General features: G+C 48.7%; 2 protein-coding genes across 4 annotated transcripts; both read right to left on the reverse strand.

Annotated features, from left to right (window-relative positions):
• Positions 1-422: 422 nt before the first annotated feature.
• On the reverse strand, positions 423-12,251 carry UBAP1L (ubiquitin associated protein 1 like). 3 transcript variants are annotated; one of them, XM_032700266.1, is made up of 6 exons: positions 12,175-12,251; positions 8,700-8,854; positions 6,616-7,368; positions 5,522-5,731; positions 2,405-2,506; positions 423-1,512 (listed from the first exon to the last, which is right to left on the reverse strand). In XM_032700266.1, the coding sequence occupies exons 2-6, from the start codon at positions 8,829-8,831 to the stop codon at positions 1,378-1,380; spliced, it is 1,332 nt and encodes a 443-aa protein (XP_032556157.1). In that variant the 5' UTR covers positions 8,832-8,854; positions 12,175-12,251; the 3' UTR covers positions 423-1,377. The 3 variants fall into 3 exon arrangements, with proteins under 3 accessions (XP_032556157.1, XP_032556156.1, XP_032556155.1); XM_032700265.1 differs by lacking the exon at positions 12,175-12,251 and adding an exon at positions 11,318-11,831 and having other exon boundaries at positions 8,700-8,851; XM_032700264.1 differs by lacking the exon at positions 12,175-12,251 and adding an exon at positions 11,318-11,831.
• Positions 12,252-12,402: 151 nt separating this feature from the next.
• Positions 12,403-16,848, reverse strand: PDCD7 (programmed cell death 7). Its single transcript, XM_032700267.1, has 5 exons — positions 16,131-16,848; positions 14,890-15,028; positions 14,315-14,551; positions 13,608-13,695; positions 12,403-13,245 (listed from the first exon to the last, which is right to left on the reverse strand). The coding sequence occupies exons 1-5, from the start codon at positions 16,824-16,826 to the stop codon at positions 13,128-13,130; spliced, it is 1,278 nt and encodes a 425-aa protein (XP_032556158.1). The 5' UTR covers positions 16,827-16,848; the 3' UTR covers positions 12,403-13,127.
• Between the last annotated feature and the right edge of the window lie 83 nt (positions 16,849-16,931).

Raw genomic sequence — 16,931 nt, forward strand, 5'->3', positions numbered from 1 at the left:
GGGAAAGCTGGAGCAAAAACAGGGCTGGGAGCTCCAGGAAGAGCCTGTTTGCTCCTCGGGGATATCTCCCTTAGTCACACAAGGTACCACATTTTCTGTTTCAATGCCATTAAAGAAGGGCAGGAATAAAGCTTCCTTGGGAATGGATGGGTCAAGTCCCCCAAAACTTGGATGCCAAGTTTCCTTGTGCATCCAGGCAAGAATGAAGGCAGCCGTGGAGAGATGTACCTTCCTGCTGGTGTCTGGCATCCACCTGGAGATCCAGGGAGAAGGGACACAGTGTTTTACCTCAATGGCAGTGTGTTAGACTGAGAGATTATTTGGAAGGATACAATGGAAAAATGGTACTAATGCAACTAACGAAGGATTTTCTCTGCTGGGTTGTGCCAGTTGGCATCCTGACAGGAAAAGACACAAACACATTGCAGAAGAACCCCCCCAAGCATCTTTACTCAAAGAAATTACATCTGTATCTAATTCACAGGAAAATAACATACTTTATGTGAAAACACTGTCCACTGTTCCAGTGCCAAGCCAAGACACACATCCCATTCTCTGTCCTTCAGTTACATACAGAAATTCCCCTGAGCATCCAGATGTTCCCGATGCTGACTTTCATGCTTAACTTCATTTGGAGCCACTGTCTTCACAGTTTAGGGAAGCATCCCCTGAATTTTCCTGATTTGGGCAGAGCATGAGGGCAGTGAGCAGTTCCCCATCTCTCTGTTCTGATTTCAGGAAGTTCCCTGAGGACAAACTCTTACCTCCACCATTTTGCATTCAACCTCATGTATTTCAGAGCAAGGGCAGCCTGTTTTCTTTCCTTACCCTCATGGAATTGTGTATTTTTCTCACATTTCTGGTTTAAACGGAGAAGCTAATGTGATCAAACTGGATTTCAATTACAATATTCAATCATGACTAAGTCAGCTGAGACTCTTACCAAGCCAGGACCAACACATGTTCCTTCAGATTTTAGGAAAACAATTTCTTCTGATGATTTATATAATCTCTTAAGAATCCACATTTGATTGTAGCCGAAAACATGACACCCAGGTGGAGGGAGAACACTGTGGTTTGGGTTTTGCAAAAATCTAAGCCGAAGGCGGTTTGGATCTTATTTCATCTAATCTGAACAGCTGAGATGATCAGGGTGGGGACATGTGGGTGAGGAGATAAATATTCCTCCTATGAAGTCGGTGCCTGAATGATAAACACTCTTATGATGGATGTCCATAAAATGAGATGAGACACCAAAGAAGAGCTGTGAAGGTCCATGACTGGTTGTTTCCAGGGGTGGGGATGGAGCAGCAGAACCACCCGAGTCCTTCTGGTGCAGTCTGGAGAGGGGAAGCTGTGATGGGTCCAGGGTGCTGCTCAGTGGGTTTTCATCACGAGCTCTTCCAGCGCCCTCTCCCTCTGATTCCCACAAAGCAAAAGAACTTCTTTGATTTCATTTTGCTGGAAACCCATATCGTTAAACTGAGCCAACAGATGCAAGAATTCAGCTGCCTGGAGGAAGAAGGACAAGAGGGGAATGACGTTATCATGGATGGATCCATTGTGGGGTTGCAGCAGAAGCAGTGCTGTGGGACAAGGCTGCAGCCAGACACCCTGGCTGGGTTGTGTCACCACTAAAGGGCACCACAACAGCAGCCCGAGGACACACATACCCCTCGTAGCATTTCAACTTCTTAAATAAGAAATATTTAATAAAGTCAGCCTCCAGCTTCACTTATTCCTTATAAAGTTTGTATCAATTCCTTGCAGTGTTTGTCTGCATTATAAAGAGGGCAGGGAGAGACAGTGAGCACAAGCTGGAATTCATTTGTCCTGCTTCCCTCCTTGCTCAGGCTGGGCCCCAGTGCCATGACATCACCCAGAGCCGTGTCCTCAATAAATAAACCTTCCCTGACACCGAGACCTGGGCAGCCCCCGCTGTCACTGCCCTAACAAGTGGTGACACGACAATCCTACAGGCTGTTGGCATCCCAGCAAACACTGCCAGCCCAGACTTCAAGCAGTTTCACCTCCCCAGGCTCTTCATTAGCCAGGAGGAGACTGATGATGGAGACCAATGCCCAGTGTGCCACCACATTTTTTCTCCCTGGAGGGGAGCTGGGAGAGAGGGAGCAAGAGCAGGGGTTGGTGGGCTTGGGATGGGATTCCCTGCACAGTGGGTGAACAAGCATCGTGCTGCACAACGGGGTGAGAGGATGGATGGAAAAGGGGATGGAGCAGGTGTCCTTTCCCTGAGGGTCCTTATGGGGGTCCTGCTGGTGGCAGGGCAGTGGGTCTGACCCCCATGAGGGGCAGTGGAAGTGGAGGGAAGGGTATAGCCCGCTGGAAAAGCGAGCCCGGAGGACACAGCACAAAGGGCTGGGTTCTGCCATCCCACTCTGACCTTTTTCTCCGAGTACTGGAACATTTCCATGGCTTCCTCCACCTGCCCTTCCTCGTAGCCCTGCTTCAGCAGCCGGTCACAGGCACCCAGGTAGCTCAGGAACTGCAGAGGAAGACAACCAGATTAATCTAGCCTTGCTGGCACAGGGAGTGAGGGCAAACAGGAGCCCACCTTGACACCAACCACGGACACACCATGAGGAGGACATGAGCAACCACCATCTTTCTGGTTCCCATCTGATGCTCAGCCAGGGTGGTCTGTCTGTCCACAGGATTCCCAGTGGGAGATGACAACATCTCGGTCCCCCTCACTCTGCCAGGGTGGGAATGGGAACAAGGCAGAGGGAGGATGAGGAGCAAACCAAACATCTGAACCTCTGAGATACAGAGCAATGGCCTCCAGGCTGTGGGTGAGGCAGAGCCTGTCCCCGTGGGATGTCCACCCTCAGCCGACCCCACATCCCTTTGATGCTCCGGGGTTCAGGCACCCCTGGGTTTGCTCCAGGGTCCGAGCGCAAAACCTACCCCAGGGGAGACCCGTGTGCTGCCATTACTGAAAGTAAACAGTTATTTTTGGCTTTCCTCGTTGTTCTTGGAGTGCTGACAGCACAATTCCCAGCAGCATCTTTTAAATACCGCGAGAATCACTCACTGTCCAAAAACATATGTGACAGATAATAATAAATGAGCTATACAATAGCAGGGGGAATAAAAACATCCCACGGGTCTCCCCAGAGCTGTGCCATCTTCATCCAAGGACAAACTGATTCATATCTTCCCCAGATCCACCAGTGCACAGACCTCCACCCTCCCCAGCACTGCCCTAGCCAAGGGGAAGGACTCAGTAAAAGACCACAAAACACATGAAAAAGGCAAAAAAGTCCCTCAAATGTTGAGCTGATCTAGTTTGGCTGAACAGCAGAGTAAGGATTTTTAGAAATGTCAGCCTTAAGGAGCAGCTCAGTAACTCAGGGAGGAGACAGTCACTGGTCATTGGCATTCCTAACCTGATTTTATTTCCCTCATTACCTGACCAGTGACAACCCCAACTCATTGCTGTATTTTCTTGCTCTGTTGTGGCAGGAATAGCTGCTCACTCACAGACAGTCCTGGCAGCCTGGTCAAGCCTAGCATGAAATTGGTGTCAATTCAATGTTTTTTATAATTTTCTCCTCAAGAAGTTTTTTAACACTGTTGCCCTGTGTCTACAGCTGCCTGGGGAAATGGGTACTGAGCAGCTGCAGCCTCTGTCATGTCTCAGCTCACAGGTACATTGAGGGCTCCATGGACCAAGGATGCATTTTGAATTGATCAATGATCATTGAGCAAAATGCAATGCTGCGTTTTTGCTTTAGCCCTTGGCCACAACATGATGAACCTCTGGCACGTTGGGGCAACTAACCCTGCTTGAGCCTTTCAGAAAAGTTCTTCCACCAAAACTGAGAAGGGATCGTCTCTTTAAGGCCACAAACTTGCCTTCTCTACCAAGGTGGGCTTTGCCAGTTTTGAGTTGACACTGCAAAGAAGTTGAGCAATTTTTGTCTGCCATCTGGTACTACAGTCAATCCTCAGAGTTGAAGCTGTTGTCATCACACACTGAAACCCTGCGTGACACAGCAAGCAATGAAGAGCACCCACAGCTCTTCTTTTTAACTTCAGTTGGAACATATTTTGCCGGAAAGTTTAGCCTAATTTGGTAGTTCTGTACTTGTAAGAGATGCACAAAAGGTCAGGCTTTACGTTTTATCTTGGTTGCATTGGGCATAAATGGGAAAGATGGAATCTGCTGGTGAAGCAGGCACAGGATATAAGGCAGACCTTGTATTTTGGTGCAGGAATCTCTTCTCCAAGGGAATGGGAGTCCCAGTGTTTATACAGAAGGGAGCAGGCTGTACCCACTTCCATCCTTAAGAAGATGCACTGTTTCTTCATTTTGAAGCCATAAGACACCCTCTTATTGCTCTGTGCAAAGAATGTGGGCTGGGCTCTGTCCATCTCCCTCTGCCTGGATGAAACCTCCATGAATTGAGGACACAATCTTCCCTTCCCACCTCGGCTCTCCTGAAACACCAGCGAGGTCTGGGGGGCTGGTCCAGCCTGGGAGACTCAGGAGGGAGCAGGGAGCTGCAGGATGACTCAGCCACAGAGCAGCTTCATGCACCGACCAGGCGGCTGGGAGCTGGCCCACGCAGCACAGGCAGTTCCCAGGGGAATGGGAAGGAGACTGGCACCTGGCACAGGCTGCTTGGCACTGTGCCTGCTCGTGCCTCTGCCAGGATCTGCTCCTGCTCCCTGGCACGACAGCTTCATGGACATCCCTCTTACTGAGTTTCAATTAAGCCCCTTGTCTCTCTGCAAGAGTTCCTTGGGTAATTTAGCCCTAAAATCTTCTGCTGGGATGGGCAGGTCCAGCCCCAAGCTTGCCAAGGGAGTCAGAGCCAGCAGCATCCCTCATGTCATGGATGCTCCAAGGCCCCCTTGGACCATTGTGGGATTCATCTGCACAAGCAGAGACCTCAGGAATGGGGATGCAGCACTGCAGGCAAGGATGTACTCAGGCACCACAGGTAGGAAGAGTCTGTATGTTAACTGTTTTCAATAAATTCCAGGTTATTATAGAGGGTTCCTCAGGAAAAAAGTTCTGGGACCCCGTTGCAATGCTTGCATGGATTCCCTGCTTGCTGCAAGGCAGGGAAGTTGTGTTTTGGAGAGAGCCCAGCCAAATCTTTGAGGTATTCGTACAGTCCTGCTCTGACAGGATAAACCATGGTAATCATCACACAAATCCAACAGCTGGGAAAAAATGATGCACAAGAAGTTTCCATGTATGGGGGCAAAATTTGTACCTCAGAAGGACATGAAGCTCCACACAACAGATTGAACAGATAACGAAACCAGCCGTGATTACACGCTGAAAAGCTGAGGGCGACTCGTTGCTATTTTATTACAGCAAAAGTGTGATCTCATGGAAAAGCCTGTCAGCTGTGGTCTGACACCAAAGTGGGAGAGCCAAGGCAATCAGAAATCCACCCCAAACAAGACAGCCATTCCCTTCTCCAGGAAAATCAAGTTTTCCTTTACCAAAGGTTTCCCGCGGTGCCGTGCCAGCTCCACCAACCTGACTTAAGCTTTGCCTTCCCGTCTTCTGGAGGGTGAGGATGGCTTTGTGCGTGGGGTAGCCCAGGGCTATGACGGGCTCGATGAGGTCTCGCTCCTCTTGGCTCAGAGCGGAGAGCAGGTCAGCCGAGGAATCTGGCTGGGATCTGAGGGAGCTGAGGGGTCTCCCAGGTGTGCAGGCAGGGGGGAGGCAGGTGTAGGGGCTGAGGGACTGCAAGGGAAAAACAGAAGAGAGTCTTATTGCTCCAGCTCATGGGATGATGTCAAACACCCAGGCTGAAGCAACGCTTTTGAACACCGGCAGTTACCTCGCTGTCTCCAGAAGAGGAAAATTTCTATACATGGAACATCCAATGGGCATCAAAGGAGATTGGATTTAATTAAATCCAGGCTTAGCTATAGATACAGATCAGATCAAAGAGTGCTCAGGCTGGGTGATGTACAAATACACACAGGCATTTAATCTTTCCTTAATTACCCCATGTCTAGTACAACTGCCTATAAATAACCTGGTCATTCATAGTTTTAATTGTAGGTTTCCAGTAATTCATCTCCTAAAATCTCTCAAGTAGCTGGATGAGATGTGATTTCTTAAAAAACATGGTGCAATTCAGATTCAAGGTGACAGAGTGATATTTACTCCATCCTGTCACATCCCTCTTTCACCAATGATTTGTATTTTTAGTAGGACTATGAAGTCCAAAGAAAAGACACGATGGCTGTAAAGGAGCATTTCCCTATAAACCCCACCTATATCTGTAAGAGGGGGGTAATAGAGAGAAAAGAAGGAAAAAACCCTGTTATTTCACTCTTTTTTTTTTTAGTGTTTCAATTGATAATCAAATAAGATCCTGTTTGTTGGGAAAAACAGGGGTGTTTTGATTAGGACAGAGCAAGTAAACATGCACAACCTCAGAGAAAAAAAGAAACCCTGCCTTTACTTCTTATGAAAACTCTTCAGTAATTTCTCATGGGTTCAGTGTTCCTGAAGTCCCATTTTGAATCCATTTTGCTGCCCAGTCTCTGGCAAATGAGACCAATTCAACGCCCTCCACCTCCCTCCTCTCTCAGCACCAAGCAAAGGCAGCAGCTCACCGGCACTGTGGGTTTGTGCCGCTTGATGGGTGGGATTGGTGCAGGTGTGGCAGGAGGAGTTGGCACCAAGGTCCCCAGCTGGGACACGTCCTGGGCTGGCCCGTACTTGACACCGCGGTTGGTGCCGGGACACTGCGGGAGCAGCCGTGGCACCGGGATCCCCCTGCCCCCCATGGCAGCTCTGTTCAAAGGATGCACCAGAGCAGCCAGCTTCCTCCTGGCTGCCTCCAGCTCATTCTTCATGTTGTTAAATATCACCATGGATCTTCTCTGCTTGCTGGGGTCCGGGCTGGCTGGGCTGTGGACATTTTTCTCTGGTGAGGGCTCCAGCAAGCCAGGCGATGTCTTTGGTCGGGTCTGGTAAAAGCTGAGACGTGAAGCCACGCTTCTCCCAGAGCTTCTCCTCCTGGAGAGGAGCTTTTCATCCTTGTCATTCTCCTCCAGGGAGGTCGAGGAGTACTCATCGTCCGAGTAGTCGCCCTCCTCGGAGTGCCAGGTCTCGCTCTCGGTGTCGGACAGGCCCGCCCTGCCCCTGGCGTGCCCGTAGGAGGTGTCGGCGGCGCTCATGCTGATGGAGCGCCGCACCGCCGCGTCCCGCGCCCGGCCCCCGTAGCTGTCAGCGGGGTCCACCAGCAGCAGCCAGCACGGCGGGGCTGTGGGGACGACCTCGGAGGTGACCCGGTGCCGGCAGGTTTGCTGCTGAGAGGCCACCTCGACCCAGTAAAGCACTTTCCTTTCCAGGGAGAAGTCATGCTGTGGAAGAGCGAGAGGCAGCTGGTGAGGACACCTGAAACCAGACCATGTGGCACCGAGCAAACCACGTGCTTTGCGAGGCAGCTTAAGGGCTGCAGCCTTCCCATATCAGATCCTACTTCCCTGAGCATCAGGGCTGGCTGTTGGATTGGGCTGTGCCAGCCTCATCCCTATAGGGAATCCCCAAATTTACACTTGAAAAAAGTCCCTGTATAAAGTTATTACTATTGTGAGTTGTACCTACAATTCTTTTGAGAAGTGTTTTATACTTAGAGGTGGTTTTGTGTCACTTTGGCTGCTGTGGAAGGTGGGAGGGTGCAGACAGGGGAGGTGGGCATCCCAATTTTAGGCGGCTGCAGAGAGGCACTGCATCCAGCCACAGGCTGCCCCCATGGTGGTGGCAGAGTTTGTCTGTGGCTCTCATTAGTGGCACTTCAGGCATAGGGGCTCTGGAGCCACCAAGGAGGGTGATGCCACCTCAGGCAGTGGCAGGACCAGCCATGGGAGTCTCTTGTGGCGCCAGGGGCTCGGCTGGTCCCCAAACAGAGTTGTCATTTCCACATAGTCTGTCTTAAAATATAAGCTTGTTTGTGACTGAAATCTGAGGATTTTCCTGGAACAAACAAGCCTTGCCCGTCCCAGAGCTCTCCAAACAAGGTCTCCTCCGGACAGGCAGGCAAGTACATTCACAGCCCAGGAATGCTGTTTTTACTGCTCCTGCCACTTGGGTCATCTGTGGACCCAAACCAGCCTCCCTGAGGAAAACACCCCCACGTCCCTCCAGAAGGATCAGCCTGAAGCAGCAGCACAATCTTACTTGGCCTTGGTGGGGAGCATCAATGCATCCCAACTAAGGAGAAACACGGGATACTTTATATATATACATATATATATAAAAGTTTATATACATATATAAATATATGTATATATATATATAAAAAAATTACATACATATATAAATTATGCATGTGCTGTCAGTACAGGTAATGTTGCCTGCTTATATCTGTTAAAATTATTGATATTTAATAAATATTATTAATAAATGAGACAGTGATAATTCCGAAGTAGAAAACAACCCCAGAGCAGAAGTTTGTCCTCCTATCCCAGAAAGACCCAAGCCTCCTGCTTGGACAGGATTTTTAAAAAGCGACCCCAAAACAACTCCTTCCTCAGTTCCACATATCACAAATCATCCTCTCCTCCCAATACCGCTGCAAACCAGTCAAGTAAGAGGAGATCAATTAGGATGTGCCCCTTTTCTCCTAAGAAAGGGAAAGCACCACTGACATCCCTCTGAGCATCCCCCAGCAGTGATCTGGGTGTGGACTCACCATGGTGCTCATGAGGATGTCGGTGCAGTCGAGGACCTCGATGTCCGGGGCGGTGATTAAGGGGATTTCTCCCCCCGAGTCCCCGTCGAGGCTCAGGGCCATCCTGAAGGGAACTTCATCCAGGTAGCTCATCACTCCTGCCTGATTTCTTGCTGCTGGAGGAAGGGAGGAAATAGAACTGTAAAAGGCAGGACTAGCACCTCTTAACTTGGGTGGAAGGAGAGGAAGATGAGCTTTTTCAAGAGCAAGCCAAGTAAAAACCACTGTGTGCATTGCCCAGATGGGCAAAATCTTATTTATTGACACTGGGAAGATTTATCTGAACTAACCTTTGCTATTCTCAGCTTGAGCCAGCAGGACCTGACCAAGCTTACAGCTTTCTTTGGCAGAGATCCTGAGCATTTTTCTTCTCCACTTCCACCTCCATGCATGCCCTGCTGTTTCCCATCCCTCCTGCCTCTCCCTCCCTCTGCTGCCCTTTGCATGATCCCTTCCCTGAGCTGGGGACACACTGAGCACTTTTTCCAGTTACAGAGGGAGAAACTACAGCCAAGGAGGACACCTTGCAGGTCTCCTCTCCCTGTGTAACCTGTGGTGATAGAGCTCATGCACACAGCCATGTGCTGCTAAGCCATCACACAGAGCACCCTGAGGGAGGAGGGAGCCACAGTGAGGACATCCCCTCTGGCACCACAGCAGCTTATCAGGAGCCAGGCCAGGAGGCTGGTGCATGAGGCAAACTTAACAGTTAGGGGGATGTCAAAAAAGCCATTTTAAGGCCAGATCAGCTTTCAGGAACCATCTACTCATTTTAAGCGTGGTGATGGTTTTAGAGCAGGACTGCAGGGGAGACAAAAATTTCTGATGAATTGGGAATGGTGGCACAGAAAATATTACTGCAATAGCATTGCCATCAGCTCTCTACAGATGTTTCAATTTAGTAAAAAGCCTCTACTTGCTGCATGAAGCCTTGAGCTTCCCAGTGATAACAGCATGCAAAATTATTTCTTTTACAGATTATCAACTGCTAAGAGTTGGTGGCTCATCTCCCCACGAGCCCTGGCACCCACAGCCTGTGCCTGCTCATCCCAAAGTCCTCAGCAGTCATCCTCAGGACACACAGTAAATACTTGTGTGACATCCCATCCTCAGGACACACTGTAAATTTGTGTGTGACATCCCTAAGTGCTTCTCACAGTCATTTTTTCCTTTTAAAACAGCTTTTTTGACAATGAGGATAAACACTCCACAAAAAGGAAATATTTAGATGAATGTACACAAGGATGAAAAAACCACGTTTAATGCAAAAATAAGAGTCTATAAGGGGAAATGGGATTCAAAGTAGTTTCTTATGTTGGCAGAGGACTAACAAATTGTTTCCAGACCACAAACAGACACGAGTGACACACACAGTCACTCAGTGCAACTCAGCTGGTCATTACCAGAATGACAACAGGGTTGTCTCTTGCCTGCTTACGCCAGAAGCCTTTTAATACCTCTGCCCAAGCAGAGCCCCTAACGAGCTTTGTGCTCCTGCACATGTCCTGCCACTAACACACGACACAGGCAACGTGTGGGGAGCCCTCATGGAGCCAGACCATCTGCTCCAGCCTAAGAGGGTTCAGCCTAAGGGACAATCCACGTCAGCACCGACAAAGACAACACGTGAAAAGACCTGCAGGCAAAACCACCTTCCCCAGCTTTCTGCAGCTCCAAGCACAGCCCCTGTGTGCAAGGGTGACAGACCCTCTCTGCAGCTTATGCTGTAAACTGGCTCTTCCCAAAATCCCTGTGTACAAGGTGCAAAGGAAAGTTGTGTCTCAACATCTGTCACCCAGAATGGCTTCACTTGGGTTCAAATGCCACTTACAGGTATGAGGATGAAGAAAATATGAAGATGGTACCTGCTGTATTTCACTGCATAAATACTGTTCTCTAAGAAAGGCACCCACAAGTGTTAATTCCCAGTTCAGAAAACAAGAAGTCCTTTGGGGTGGGTGTGATGACAAGAAAACCGCTACTAGACAAGAATAAAAGATGGTCAGTCCTAAACACCAACTCACACCAGAAGGCAACTCCTAGAAGGTCTCTGAGCTTGTACCCCACACCAGCCCTGCCCACTTTCACATCACAGACACTGGCCAGTGCACGAACCAGCTCACATCAGGAAGAGGATGTGCCTCAACATGAGAAACCTGAACTGCAGTGGGATCAACAGAGGAATAGGATGCAAAGGAGTCTTGGAAACACAAAGCCAACCCCTGTCTTCTTCTGGACTATAGTAATTTTTTAAAACTTAAAGACAGTAGGAAATACTATACTCAGACAAATCTGACTCTTCAACATAAAGACAACAATTTTTAAGAATACTCTGTCTCCACGTATTTTATGAGTTGAGATTTTAAACATTCCTCTCTATCTTTCCCACTAAAGATATAAAACATTTTAATGCATACATTCCTAGACAAGAACAAATATACAAAGTAAACCACAGAAAGTTTGAGGAATGGAAATAGAATGGAAATAGAATTTCCATTTGAGGAATGGAAATGGAAAGGTAGATCATCCCCTGGCATTTTCAAGCCCTGTGTTTATTAATAAGATGAAGTTATCCTTACCGTCAGACGAACTCATGGAGCTCTCCTCCCAGGGAGAACAGGGCTGCTGCTCCACTGCCTGCTTATCTACTGCTCAGCTCTTTAAATTCCTGCAGTGTCAGACAAGCAGCTGACTTGGACAGTTTTAAGATAATCGTAGCTTAAGTGGTTGGCTTGTCCCTCAGACGCACTGACGGGATAAGGAGCCTAATTGTTTAAGCAGAGCGTCCTCCGGTCACTAAGCTTCCTGAACTGGAAGTGTTGGAGTTGTATTGTTTTCATGCAATTGTTTTTATTTTTATTTTTGAACTTGTGCATTTTCATCGGGGAAGACTCCCCAGGATCTGACTCAGCCTTGGGTCTGGAGTACCGAGATGCTGGAAGTGACAGGGGGATGTATGGAGGAGGAAATCAGAACTCCACCTCCCAAGGACTTCCTGGTAATCTGTTATTTGGGGTGCTGCAGGTGAGCAAGAACTGCAAACTTCTGCACTCACAGTAATTCTGCTAAAAACTATTAGGTTGTGTGCTCTTACTAACAGAAACCAGTGCAAAGCTTCAGCCAATAAACTATTTAACATATCACATAAGGTCCAGGTGTGGAATTAGGCCATGACGTCGCCTCCTCCATGGATGGCGCGCTGCTGTGACGCCAAGGGGAAAAGCACTGGAGAGATTAACTCGATTCCCACACACTGGGGCTAAGCAAGAATCAGGTCTGCAGCTCTGGAAAGGTGCCAAGACCATCTGCATAGCCCAGCAAAGCCCCAAATCCATATGGCCCGTCACTGTCACAAGCAAACTGTCCAGACCATGGACGGCTTTGACATCAGATGCCTCTGTCACCTTGTAGGAGGGAGAAGTTCCTTCACACAAACCTTTTCTCAGCAATTCTCTCCATGTTGGAGTTGTATTTGATGCCAAGTATTCAAACAAATCTCTCCCTCGGAGTAAAAGTGCTTCAAATGGAAAAAAAAAAAAAAATCCATTTTTTTCTATTTATTCTGTACAAAAAAAAACAACTTACAAAATAGAGCTGTGTTTTGTAATCAAATATTACAGACATGATGTGTCCTTATACAAAAATAGCTATATAGGCAAAACAATTACAGTAGGACAGACTTCAGATTTTATTGGTTTTTTTTCCAGCAGGCTTATTCATCAAATTTGTGTCTATTCACACGGCTGTCTGACCTATTTCACCACAGCTGGGAATTTTTTCCATGTTGTGGTACCAGTTTTAGTCCACAAAAGTAAAATGTCAACAGCTACTTTAATCAACCTTGAAAAACCTTGTCTTGTTTGTACTTCAGGATTTGTTTAAACTTGTAACAGAGTTGTTTCTACACCCAAAAATACAGGAACTATTTTGACAGTGACACTTGACATGCTTCATTTAAGAAGAGTAATATGTTTACTAATGGTGTGTGTATATATATATATATATATGTTTTAGTATTTCTTTATTTCTGGAGATTTCATCATCTTCTATAAAGATAAAAGCCACTAAAAATAGGATGTTAATACTGGCACAAATACCACTGTCAGCAATGTTCCTTTATTAAGACTGAGATTTAACAAAAACTCGCAGCAGGATTGTAATTCCACACCACGAGAGGCCTGGCAGCTCTGGGCTTGCTCAGATATCTCCCTGCACAGTCAGACAGCAAAAACAGTTCTTAAAACTTTTCTTCAAGACATTCCAGTAAAGACATTCCAGTACCTGGCTGCCCGAAAGAGAGGATGAGACTTCCTCTTCGGGCCCTCTCATATTTAATACATGTGATTTTAATGAAACAATCCTCCAACATTAACATAATTTTTTACTAAATCATCTGACAGCAGTGGCCCAAGTGTCATTGGTGGGGAGACTGGGGAGAACCCATCCTGGAGGGATGCAGCTTCCTTCGGGGTGGTCAGCTGGCACCAAGTACTGATCCCATTCATGCCTTTAACAGAGAGAGTGTTGAGAGGACAGCTGGTAAGATTTATAATATACCCACAGAAGTGTTTTTCCACACTGATCGATACACAAACCACTATAAATTGTACTCTGAAACTTGTCTGCCAAAAGACAAATGCAAAAATCAAATGTACTGCTGTTAAATGCAATAGTTATGCATGAAGTGCACTCTGCCTCACGTGGGCATCTGCTGGATATGACTCAAGCAAAAAGCTTGAAAAAACCAGTACAAACTATTGCATAACCAAATTTGGAAGTTGACAAACCAAAACGGATGCTGATTTTACAATCTCAACAAACAGTATTTGTCATCTTTGACAAAAAAATAAAGACTTTGTTTGGTTTTACCTGATCTGGATAAGAGCTGCTACAGAATGCTCAGCTTGTAAGTAGTAGTCTCTGAAGGGCTGCAATAGATGGGCGAGTGGGAATTCAGCTGTGAAAACACAGAAACAGAAATTGTTCAATAATCCAGAAAAACTTTTCGATTCTAGTGAGTCTTAGAAGCCCCAAATTTGCCAACTCATTTGCTAGTGCCCAGCTGTAACTTGAAATCAGGTCCCTATGTAATATATTAGGGACTATTTACATGTTACTCGTCTCTTGGTCTGTACCAGAGCTGTCAGAGGAAAGCCAAGACTACCAAAACTTTTCCTGCCTCTATCCTCTAAAGAAAGGGAACATATGGACACTGAATCTATACAGATTACCTGAGTCACACCAAATCACCAGACTAAAGCATCTGTTGGGTGCTGAAAGTCTTCAATCTATTCTATTTAGCCTCACTTCAGCTTAATCTACAACCCCCTCTTGCAGAACAGTGTGAAATCAGCTTGAGATGTGCTGCAGTCTACACTGATCAGCTGAGCAGTTCCTCTTACACCACAGGTGTTAACAGCACACTATGTTTATTCCACCTTTTTCTCAGACCATAAATTACTCCAGTGGATGATTTCTTTCTCAACTAGTTCTGTGCCTACATTTCAAACCTCAGTGTCTGTGAGATGGAGGTGTGGTGTGGAAAAACACTGTTAAGTATGGCACGTAGAATTTACCTGGATCCCCAAACAGCTTGGAATCCATTTCCAGTTTCTGCTGTAGTAGTTTTTCCCTTTCCTTCTTCTGTTTCTTTTCCATTTCCCTCTTTCTTTCCTCCTCCTGTTCTCCTTCCAGCATAACCCTTAATGCTCTCTCCTCAGCCTCATACAGCTCTGTGCGAGTTTTGAGCAACGTTTTCAGACTCTCCACCTGAGTTTCAAATGCTTCATCTGCTGAGGGGGGTGGACAAACACCTGAAGAGAAAGAGAAGCGATTTTAAGTTTTCAGATTCAGAAGGGGATTTGTTATCAGACTTGAGAGCAGAGCTGGCAAAATCTCAGAGAAACATGAGCTTAACCTTGTTAACAGCTGGAATTCTTATCGGAACAACTGTTCTATCAAGAGCGAGCTTGGAAAAACAGGAACACAACCACTTGTGAATTCAGCATTTTACAGCTATTCTTGTAACTAAAATCCATTACAAAGACACAGCTTTTTGAAGCTGCACCTTGCTAGTCAGCACAGGGCACCCTCATCATCTTACTTCCTGGGTGTGCAATAAAAAAAGTTGGGTGAAAATCTTGTAATTAACCTTTTCTGGCAGCAGCCTCTTTTCTCAGTTTCCGAAGCTTTTCCAGCCCACGCAGGACATCCACCATCCTCTTGGTGTCTGCTTGTTTCTTCCGTACTTCAGACAAGACACTGTCAGCAGCAGCCTTAAGCTCTCGTTCCTGTGAGAGACAAAAACAGACATGATGTGTGAAATATCCCTCGAGGACAAGAATCAAGTGGTATTTTCCAAGAGATGAGTGAAGCACTGGAGATCAGTTACTTCACAGCAACAGCTACAAGTCAACCATCCAGCCTTGCCTTTTTAAGAAAAACAGGCTAAAACACCACAGACTTCAGAAAACAAAAAAAGAGTGCTGTGGGACTCATAAATTTGGACCAAATCACGGGACCATGGAATCTTTAAGGTTGGGAAAGACCTTTAAGATCAGTGAGTCCAACTGTCAAATCAGCACCACCACCACGCTCACCACTAAACCATGTCCTCAAGTGCCACATCCATGTTTTTGAACACTTCCAGGATGGCTAATGAACTCATAAAGCCTAATAGCCTTTAACCACATAAGTTTAGGGAAAACATTAACAATGAACAGAAACAACCTCAATTCCACAGCTCTGCAATTAAAGATCATTAACCTGCCACAGTCTGACCACAAACCCTTCCTCAGCAGCTGCTCTGGACCATCCCAGCAGCAGACCAGCAGAATGGGAGCTCTTTGGCCAAAAACCAACACAAAAACCAACCAAAGTGCCTACAGCACTTCCCAGGAAGGATAATTTGAGGTGGTTTTTTTGCTTTGGAGACATTTTACTTCCGGATGACACCCAAAAGCTTGCAAACAACAAGCTTTAGAAGGATGAAAGCAGCAGGCAAGGCTGATGGATACTGAAAGGGTGCTGAGCACCTCAGGGCAGCTGTGAGCAGTGTGGGCAGGCTGACACTTGGGACCAGAAAGGAAAACCTCCGGCAGTTCAGAAACAACTTAAACCTCAACTGTCAAGGGCTAGGACATAAGCATGGCAAAGCTGAGATGCCCACCAAGGCTCTCGAGGAAGAAGCAGTGCTGCAGACCTTGGAAAGGGCATGTCTCCAAGCAAGTTGAAGTCATGCAGCACCCCGGTGGCACCCACTGACCCACTAAGCCGGGTGTGGGGCAGGCACAGACCACTGTGACCCTATTACTGGCTGGTCATCCTGCCCTGCAAACGGAGCGACACTCAGGAGCCCCCGGGGGAGGCAGGACCAGACGCTCGGGGCCGTACCCGGTTCTTCTCCTCCACCTCCTGGATGCACTTGGCCCGCCACTGGTCGATCTTGGCCTCCCGCTCGGCGGCCCGGGCCGCCGCCTCCTCCTTGGCCGCCCTGGCCTCGAGCTTCCTCCGCTGCAGGCGCAGCCTCCTCTTCCTCGCCCTGTCTGCCTTCCTGCGCAGCGCCTCGCTGTATCCGGGCTCCCGCAGGGGCCGCACGACCTCCTGCAGCTCCCGCAGCGCCGCCTCCGCCTCCTCCCGCGCCCGGGCCCAGCCCGGCTCGTCGCCCTCGGCCTCGCTCCGCCGCAGGGCCCGGCACAGCGCGGCCACCCGGGCCACCCGCCCCAGCGCCGCTACCGCCACGGCCCGGGCGCTGCTGGGGTTGGCGGCGGTGGGCGGCGGCGGCGGAGGGGGAGCGGCGCGCCGGCGGCCCAGGAACTGCGACAGCCACAGCTCGTCCTGCTGCCGCTGCGCCGCCGCCTCCTCCTCGGCCCCGACCCGCGGCGGGGCCGCCGCCAAGTAGGGGCCGCCTGGTGGGAAGCGCGGCCCGGCCTCGACTGCAGGGCCGGCGGGCGGCGGCAGGAGGAAGGGCGGGGGCGCCGCCGGCCCCACCGGGAAGGGCGCAGGGCGGGCGGCGGGGCCGGGGAAGGGCGGTGGGAAGGCGCGGAAAGGCGGCGGGAGGCGGGCGGGGAACGGCGGGGGCTGCGCCATGATCCCGCTCAGCGCTCAGCGCGCCGCCATGACGCCGCCTCAACGCCCACTCAGCCCGGCGCCACAGCGCCGCCTGGCGGCCGGGAGGACCCGCCGCCGCCCGCC

The sequence above is a fragment of the Chiroxiphia lanceolata genome, chromosome 12 (genome assembly GCF_009829145.1).
Source record: "Chiroxiphia lanceolata isolate bChiLan1 chromosome 12, bChiLan1.pri, whole genome shotgun sequence".
Classification (NCBI taxonomy): Eukaryota; Metazoa; Chordata; class Aves; order Passeriformes; family Pipridae; genus Chiroxiphia; species Chiroxiphia lanceolata.

Coding starts and splice junctions, on each gene's coding strand:
- UBAP1L (XM_032700264.1), bottom strand. Junction 5,732..6,615: donor GGCACAAACCCACAGTGCCG/GTGAGCTGCTGC, acceptor TTTCCCTTGCAG/TCCCTCAGCCCCTACACCTG. Junction 1,513..2,404: donor TCCAGTACTCGGAGAAAAAG/GTCAGAGTGGGA, acceptor TTCTTCCTCCAG/GCAGCTGAATTCTTGCATCT.
- PDCD7 (XM_032700267.1), bottom strand. CDS start 16,826: ATGGCGCAGCCCCCGCCGTTCCCCGCCCGCCTCCCGCCGCCTTTCCGC. Junction 15,029..16,130: donor AGGTGGAGGAGAAGAACCGG/GTACGGCCCCGA, acceptor TGTCTCTCACAG/GAACGAGAGCTTAAGGCTGC. Junction 13,246..13,607: donor GCAGCTCTTATCCAGATCAG/GTAAAACCAAAC, acceptor TCTCTGTTAAAG/GCATGAATGGGATCAGTACT.